The sequence below is a fragment of the Lemur catta genome, chromosome 2, assembly GCF_020740605.2.
Source record: "Lemur catta isolate mLemCat1 chromosome 2, mLemCat1.pri, whole genome shotgun sequence".
NCBI classification, from domain to species: domain Eukaryota; kingdom Metazoa; phylum Chordata; class Mammalia; order Primates; family Lemuridae; genus Lemur; species Lemur catta.
This window is the reverse complement of record NC_059129.1, coordinates 86,135,050-86,143,969: the sequence shown is the minus strand read 5'-3', so window position 1 is coordinate 86,143,969 and position 8,920 is coordinate 86,135,050. Positions and strand designations below refer to the sequence as shown.

The following is an 8,920-nucleotide window of genomic DNA, read 5'->3' as shown; positions in this document are numbered from 1 at the left end:
ACTTCATAATCACTGAGTAGTTTGGCTTGTTCTTGATCTTCATACACACGTAAATGCACTTTTGATTTTATGTACTGTATTCTTCCTAACGTCTTCAGGATATCCTAAAATGTGTATACCATACTTTATTTGAATATTCCCAAATTGAACATTTACTTCCAACTATTTTTATTGAAAAAACTGCAAGGCGTGTCCTTGTCACACTTATGTAAGAATTTCCATAGGCCAAAGTCCCTGAAGGGGAATTGCTGGGTCAAAGGGGCGAATCTGCTTTTCTTTCACATCTGATCTTTTCGTGTGTTGAGGCAGAGGGAGGCCGGGTGGGCTAGATCACACGCCCCTCCCTGGCATCCCCTGGCCTAGCGGAATCCTCTCTCAGTCCAGCCACGTGCTGAGTCCGGGAGGTCGCATTACTCCTGGAACGCAACTGGCTCACAAAAGTCCTTTCCGCTTTGATTCCCCTACCAGAACTGACGCAATAGCGACGCCCGGCATTTCCGTCCTGAGGGGGCGGGGCCGGGAGCGCCCCGCCTTCGTTGCCGTCGCCGGCTGATGACGCGAGACGCCGTGTGCTCACCCACGTGTGCTGCAGATTTCCCTGTGTCTGCCGAGCAGCGGCGGGCGCTTTCCGTGGGGGCGTAGTCGGTGGCGGCTCCGGCGCTGGGACCTCGGCGGCTTGGGACGCTGAGCACGAGGCAGGGAGCGCAGGTGGCCGCCGGGACGGTGGGTCTGGGGTCATGGAGCACCTCCTGCTAGAGGTGGCGGCTGCCCCGCTGCGCTTAATCGCAGCCAAGAACGAGAAGAGCCGCAGCGAGCTGGGCAGGTTCCTGGCCAAGCAGGTAAGAGAAGGAGAGAAAAGGAAAGCTCCAGACAGACCCCGGCCGTCCCCCTCGCGCTCGCCCTGCGCTCCTCCGCGGAGGCGCGCTTCTTTAAAGGGAGAGGGAAGCGGCGTCTGACTATTCCGTCTACTTCCCGGGGGCCGGCCGGTGGCGGAGGCGTCTGCGCGTGATTGGGGCGATTGGAAGGAGCCTGTTGTTTTTGTCTGGGGGGCACCCTTCCAGTCCCTTTCCCACCGCCTCCCACCCCTATGCAGCGCTCTAGCTGCGTGTGGCAGACATGGCCTTCGGAAAGAAATGTGGTTTGTTTTTCTGAAATCGAGAGTGCGCCTCTGCCCTTTTGACTGTGAACACATTACCTAAGTGCGCGTAGTCCGGCCACTCCTGTTAGCTTATGTGACTGTTGTTCCTTTTTGCCTGGTTCCTTTTCAGCTGATTGACAAGTGTTGATCGCTTTCCTGCTGTGCGTAAGGCAGAATGTGGCAGTGTAAGGAAGTAGATAAATCCGTTGCGGTTTCTGCCCTAAGGGAATTTTGCAGCTATTTTTGGAGACAGTTCATAAACAATTAAAACAACTGAAGGACAAAGCACGGCAACTATTGCCAACTTTTTTAAATTAACCGTAGGAATTACGAAGTGAACTAGAGTTTTCTGAGAAATAGGTCTTTGGGTTTCCAAGAGCCTTCTCTCGTTGACTCCTTTTGCTTGAGTTGAGGACTCTTATTACGCATCTTCTCACGTTGCATTTTAATTTCATATTTTATGCTTACCCACCTCCAATATCCGTAAACTTCTTGAGAATAGAAAATGTGTTTCAGTATCTAGAACTCGCTAACCCAGTCACAAATGCATTGCCCACACACATATTCCATTGCTTGGGAAGCAACAGCGGTATTTTGGGTGAGAGACTGAGGGACCTGGGCGGTCTGGAGCGGCCGGGAACTAACAGGAGAGGCATTTCTGTATAGTGACAAAAAAATCATGAGAACCAAAGGCGAGTAGAATGTCTCCTGAATTTCTGGCCTGCAGGCCTCCTGTGAAGATGGAATGAAGGGAATTACTAACACAAATGGGGTGTTCCAGATAGAAAACTGATTTTTGGTGGGTTTGGCTAGGGAAGGAAGTAATCAGTTTAGATGACCCGAGTTTGTGAAAGCCTCTTTAATTGTTTATTGTTACTAGGGCTGTTTTTCTACAAGTGGTCATAGAATTTAGAGCGCAGTTCCTGGATTTAATGTTTTGCACTAGCTCCAGGGGATTTATGATTCCCACTGTAATTGGAGGCCAAATTAGTGTTTATGTATTGCGATGGAGTGGAAAAATGATTTGTAACCTTTATTAGATAAGGTTTTAGGGGAATCTGACGTTGAAGTGTAAGAAACAGGTAGATTTTAGAAATTTAATGGTAATGCTACTGAACTAGAAAGCTACTAGAAATTTCAGTTGATATAAGGTTGGGATATAATTGCTTCTCCCTTTCCTTTGCCTCACATTGTCAAATTCTATCTAATCTCAGAATTGTCTTTCAGGCTTGTTCCTTTCCATTTTGGGGAACAATTTGAAGCCTTTCACTCAGAGAAGAGTTGATTGTATTGCCGTTCTATTTTTTCCCTATTTTTGGAAACAAAATATTTTTATTGGAAAGCATCAAAAGACTTTTTTAAAATATTGATTTTCAAGATATTTGGGATCTGAAGTAGGAGTTTTTTTAGGATTGTGCTGCTTTCACTGTTCTTTATCTCAACTAGTGATACTATCCTCTGTCTAGTCACTGAGCATAGAGAACTGTCTGCAATCATTCCTTCTTCTAGACATATGAAGAAGAAAGTCCTCCTGATTCTTTAAGTATTGAATCTGTTCCTTTCTCTTTGTCCCTACAACTGCTACCATTCCTACCTCCTTTATCACTGTCTGTGTTCAAGAAGAGCAGAGTGATTAAGAGCATGCTAGGGCACTGGATCTGAAGTATAACTGAAGATTTAAGTCCATTTTCTTTTACTTAATTGCTTTCATGCCGTTGGGCAAGTTAACTCCCCTAAATATGTTTCTAGATTAAGTTTATATTACATATGGTAGCTGCCAGAGAGTTACAGGGAGTGGTTAAAAGCAGGGACTCTGGAACCAGGCTCTGTGACATGGATTCCAGGTTCTGCTACCAGCTTTGTGACCTTAACTTTTTTTTTTTTCCAGTTTCCCTGTCTGTAAAATGGGGATGATATTTAATTTATGGGTTGCTATGGAGGAGTAAATGCCTAGAATATAGCAAGTGCTCTCTGTAAGAGTGATTGCCTTTACTATTGCTATATATAAATGAGGCTATTGAGAGGACTAGATAACACCTGTGAGGAGCTTACCATAGTGCCAGGCACATGGTAAGTAATCAGTAAATGTGAACAGTAATAATACTTATTTTAAAACAGCCATATAATCCATCTATTTAAGGTGTACAGTTCAGAGGTTTTCGTTATTATGCAGTAGTCTCTCCTCACCCGTGGTTTTGCTTTCCATGGTGTCAGTTACCGCAGTCAACTGAGATCCGAAAATATTAAATGGAGAATTCCAGAAATAAATTTGTAAGTTTTAAATTTTGTGCCATTCTGAGTAGTGTTAAGAAATCCCTTGATGTCCCACCTGTCCTGCCCTATCCCTCCCTGTCCCTCCAAGGATGTGAATCATCCCTTTGGCCAGTATATCCACACTTTATTGTTACCCATCTGCTAGTCATTGACATCATTGAGGCTCAATGATCTGGGATCACTGGAAGCAAATGATCCTCCTGATGTATTGCCTAACTCTACATCTAAATGCCTGTGTCATTCATCACACTTTATCATAGGTGTGTATATATAGGAAAAACCATAGTATATATAGGGGTCAGTACTATCAGGACTTCCTCTGGGGGTCTTGGAATGTATCTTCTTTGAATAAGGAGAGGACTACTGTATTCACAGATATGTGCCGCTGTCACTAGTCAGTTTTAGGACATTTTCATTACCTCAATAAGAAACCTTTATACCCTTTAGACATCATTTTTCATCCCAAACAACAATTACCTACTTTTTTACTCTATAGATCCCCTGTTCTGGTCACTTAATGTAATCATTAATGAGACAAATCTGAATCCGTCACCATTTTGCATAAAGCTCTCCATTGTCTCTAGAATCAACCCCCAAGCTTTCTAAAATGGTATATGATGTGTTCTTGCGGTGCATCTCCAGCATATCCCTCCATCCCAATGGTTGGGGGGGGAGGGGCAATAATGCCCCCGGGGCAAATCTGGAGACATTTTTTTGGCATCACAACTGTTTATGGTGGGGGTGCTACTAGTGCATCTAGTGCATCAAGGCCAGAGATGCTGCTAAACATCCTATACTCCCCATAACAAGGAATTATGCAGCCCCAAATGGCAGTAATGCAAAATTAAGAAGGAAACTCTGCCCCAGCCTGATTTTCCACTCTCTGCCCAGAGCTAGATACTGCAGCAATACTAAGATTCTTGGAATGACTACAGGTTTTTACTCCCTGCTGTTGGTGACTGGAGTCACCTCCTGTTATACTCAGCTATTATTGTCTGGGTCTTCCCTTGATATTTCTTGCCTCATTGACTTTGCATTTCCTTTCCTTAGAATGCTTCTGTCTTCTGTGCCCCTTGCTCAGTTAAATTCTATTTGTTCTGGAAGACCGCTTTTGCAATAACCTTCTCCAGATGACTGCTCTGATTTTCCCCTTTATTTTTCCTACTTACCTCTTTGTTTCCATTAACTGACCAATTAGTTGAGAGTACCTTCAACTAACTCAAACCAGTTAAGTTAGCTGAGAGTACCTTAAGACAGCAGTCCCCAACCTTTTTGTCACCATGGACTACTTTCATGGAAGACAGTTTTTCCACAGATACTGGTGGTGGGGGCACGATGGAGCTCTGCGGCCTGGTCCCTAACAGGCAACGAACAGTAGTGGTCCAAGGTTTTGCTCTGGTGTCCAGTACAGAGTCTGACGTGTAGTAAGAAGTAATGTTTATTGACTGAATGAACAGATTAATATACTCACAAATCTGGGATGCTTATCTTTGGCAGAAGGCAGCTTTGAAAAACTTCCAGTGTTTTAAGCAAATGATGACTCTTCAATGCTATTTTTAACTCAGGTTCAAATGTAGTAAAAGCAACTCTGTAGTGTAATTATGAAAATAATTAGAAGTAGGAAAAATTTTGGTTTTCTCAATTGCTTGGGTTTTGTACGGTACCCCAGGTATTGTGTCATTAGCTGAATTACTCATTTCAGCTGATACATGCAATTATAAATAAAAACTCTGAGGTGAGATAAATTTTCAAAGAAAACCTTGCTTTATACCTTTAATTAACTCTGCTTTGAGGAGGGCTAACTGACCAGTTAGCATTTGAATATGAGAACGTTGTAGTTTAATTACCACAGTATATTCTCAATATACTAAATATACAAACATAAAAATATGAAAAAATGTTCTCTCCTTTTCTATTTTCCTAGGCTAATTTTGGTAAATTTGATTAATTTTGTTGTCATTATAGCAAAGGAACTGAATTGGTGGATATTTTTAGTAGGAAGAGATTAGCTGAGCCCCACCTTAAAGTGTTTTTCTTCGGTTAAGTAATCAGCATTCTTCAGCTTCCCTCATACTTGCCTGTAGCCCAGCCACCTAAATAAAACCCATTTAAGCATCACAGAAAATTAGAGAAGTGAGAAAATAGGAAGGGTAACCATGAGGAATGTAGTAGCCCTTTCCCTTTTCCAGTGGATCTCAGTTTATAAGAAGAAAGGCAGGATTTTCTAAGAATACAATTACCTGGATGTTACAGGAATAGTCACAGGTTTAAGAAGTAAATCTTTTAGCATTTATTGCTTTATTTTTGTTGCCTTCAGCAGCAGGTCAGCTGACACAAAGATACTTTGGCTAGCAAAGGCCTTGGGCTTGCAGAGGAGAAAGCTGGTTGTGTAGTTTCCTATAACCCCCGCCCTCAAATGCTCACAGGTATCCTATTCTACCTGGCCCCTTTTCTTGTTGGCCTGGCATTTACCCTTTTTTGGGTTTTAGTAAAATGTGTATTTGTTTTTCGAAGCCTCATTAAGTAGTATTAATAATATTGTTCATGGCAGAAAATTTGGAAAATTCAGGAAATACAGAAGACCACCATTACATATTCTGAAAACATTAAAAAGATGAGTGACTAATATGAACAATTTTATGCCAATCCTTAGATGAAAGGAGCATTTAAAGATTATAAACTACCAAAGCCCACTCAAAAAATAGACAAAACAAGTTGGGGCTAGAACAAAATTTGCAAAAGCTAATAAAGATCAACTTCAAAAACCTATAACTAGATCGTAGTTAGTACAGGAATAGAGCAGGGATGTCTACTCTTATCACTTGTGTTGAATGATGTATCACAGTTCCTAGCCAGTGCCCAATGACAAGAATATGAAAAGATGTTTGGTATTGAAAAGTAAAAAATAAAAGTGTGTGTTTGCAAAGTACAAAATTTTGTACATAGAAAATCTTAAGGAATATTCACAATAATGTAAATTTTGTAAGGTCACAGGATACGAGGCCAATATATAAAAGTTAGTTGAATTTATATTTAAGATAATTGAGAAATGAATTTTAAAACAATGTTTACAATAGCTTCCAAAAACAATAGAATACTGTGATAAATATTAATTTAAAAAAATATGTGCAAGATCTGTACACTTGGAAACTATAAAACTGTAAATCATTGGTAAGGTAAATAAGACCTGAATAAATGGAAAAATGTTCATGAATTGAGAGACTCAATGTTGTTAGGATACGATTTCTCCCAAATTGATCTATAAATTGAAACAATGTCAGTCAAAATCTCAGCAGTCTTTTTTTGTGTGTGTGTATAGAGAAACTCACAAAATAATTCCAAAGTTTAAATGGAGAAGTAAGTTAAGTAGAATAGCCAAAATAATTTTGGAAAAAGTTGGAAGACTTAAACTGCCTGATTTCAAGACACATAAAGCTACAGTTATCAAGACTGTGTGGTATTTGTGTAATGATAAACGTAGAGAATAGAGCATCCAAAAATACCCACGTATGATAAGGTCAATTGGTTTTTGATAAAATCATCAAAGAATTAAACAGGGAATGGATAGTTTTTTAACAATTTTTGCTGGACTGAAGGATATTCATAGGGAAAGAAAATGAACCTTTACCCTACCTTATATCAAACGCATAAATTAACTTGAAATGCATTGTTGTATACATAAAACTAAAATTTAAAGCCTCTAGGAAAAAATAGGGGGAAAATCTTCATGAGATTGGGGTAGAGAAAGATTTCTTAGACTGGTTGTTAAAGGACTGTCAGATATTAAGAACTTGTACAAATGACTAATTAGATAACCTAATTAAAAAATTAAAATTTATTTTTCCTCCCCCCCCCTTTTTTTTGAGACAGTCTCACTCTGTCACCCCCGGGTAGAGTGTGGTGATGTCATCATAGCTCACTGCAACCTCACACTCCTGGGCTCAAGCAATCCTCCTGCCTCAGCCTCCTGAGTAGCTGGGACTACAGGTGTGCTGTCACCGCACCTGCTAATTTTTTCTATTTTTAGTAAAGATGCGGTCTAGCTCTTGCTGAGGCTGGTCTTGAACTCCTGAGCTAAACTAAACGATCTTCCTACCTCAGCCTCCCAGAGTGCTAGGATTATAGGCATGAGCCACTATGCCCAGCCCTAATTTAAAAATTACAGTTAAACATTAAAGAATTTCTTTAAAAATTTTAAAATGTTAAGATTTATTTTTAAGTTGAGTATATACTTACCATATGCATAATCCAGCAGTCCCACTCTTGGGAAATGAAAAAGTATAAGTAATGAATGTATGTTCATAAATCTCTTGTACGTGAATGTTTATAGTTGTTTTATTGATGATAGCTGAGAACAGTGGAAATGTCTATCAGCATGTGAATAAATTATGTTAAATTCATACAGTGAAATAGTACTTAGTAATAAAAGGGAATAAATTGTTGATGCGTACAACTACATGGATGATTGCCAAAAGCATTATGCTGAGTAAAGAAGCCAGATGGAAAACAGTACATACTGTATGATTTAATTTATATAAAGTTTTAGAACAGGCAAATCTAATCTGTAGTAATAAAAATCAATCAGTGGTTGCCTGGGATGAGGGGTTCACTGCAACTGAATTTGAAGGAACTTTTGCTTTGGTGCCTTAATTGGGATGGTGCTTACATGGATGTCTACTTTTGTTAAAAACTGTATACTTAAATGGGTGTGTTTTATCATACATAAATTCTATCTCAAAAAGTTTATTTTTAAAAAATACTTCTTCTGTCACAGTTTTCCAGATTATGCTTTGAAGAAAAAAATTTTTTTAAGAAATAAGGCCTCACTGTGTTGCCCAGGCATGCCTTGAACACCTGGGCTCAAATGATCCTCTGGCCTTAGCCTCCCCAAGTAGCTGGGAATTGCAGGTGTGAACCACTGGGAGGGACACTGAAGAGAAAATTTATTATGTTCTTTCTGGAAGTTTTTTCTCAGTCCACAAGTATCCATTTGTGTAACATGTTTAGCACAGTTGGGTTTGTTTTGTTTGGACATTTCTTTTCTCCACATAACCACTTTATTATTTTAAAAATTGTATCTTTAGAGTGCTTGTTTATAGGGATATTCATCAGTTGAAAATGTAAGGTCATGCCTGCCCTTGTGAATTCTGGCCAAATCTGTTAAATTGCTTTGCCTCCATTTTTATGGAATCCTTCACTTCTCCTCCCATGAGCTACAGAAATAATATTGACAGAAATTGTTTCAATGTAACATCTTTCCCCAGTCAGTGCTTTGTTCTGAAGCAGGTGTTTTCATGAGAGAGTGCCTTGTAACATGGAAGACTTTGTAAGTGCTCATGTATAAGGCGACCTCTTGTTTTCTGAGAAACAATTTTGGACAAACTTGTTATATTTTTGCACATGGTATTTAGGATGTGTTCAAGGTGCACTTTGTAGATAACTTTAGCATGAAACTCCTTAAGATCATGTCATGGCATTGGACTTGCAGGGTCAGAGGGCATGTACCTC

The 8,920-nt window shown here is 40.0% G+C and overlaps 1 protein-coding gene across 1 annotated transcript in view; it reads left to right on the top strand.

Annotated features, from left to right (window-relative positions):
- Nucleotides 1-688: 688 nt before the first annotated feature.
- Nucleotides 689-8,920, top strand: part of MDN1 (midasin AAA ATPase 1) — a 146,029-nt gene continuing 137,797 nt past the window's right edge. Inside the window, exon 1 of the mRNA XM_045544027.1 lies at nt 689-839. Within this exon, the coding sequence (XP_045399983.1) occupies nt 738-839 (102 nt within the window). The 5' untranslated portion in view covers nt 689-737. The remainder of the gene's footprint in view (nt 840-8,920) is intronic.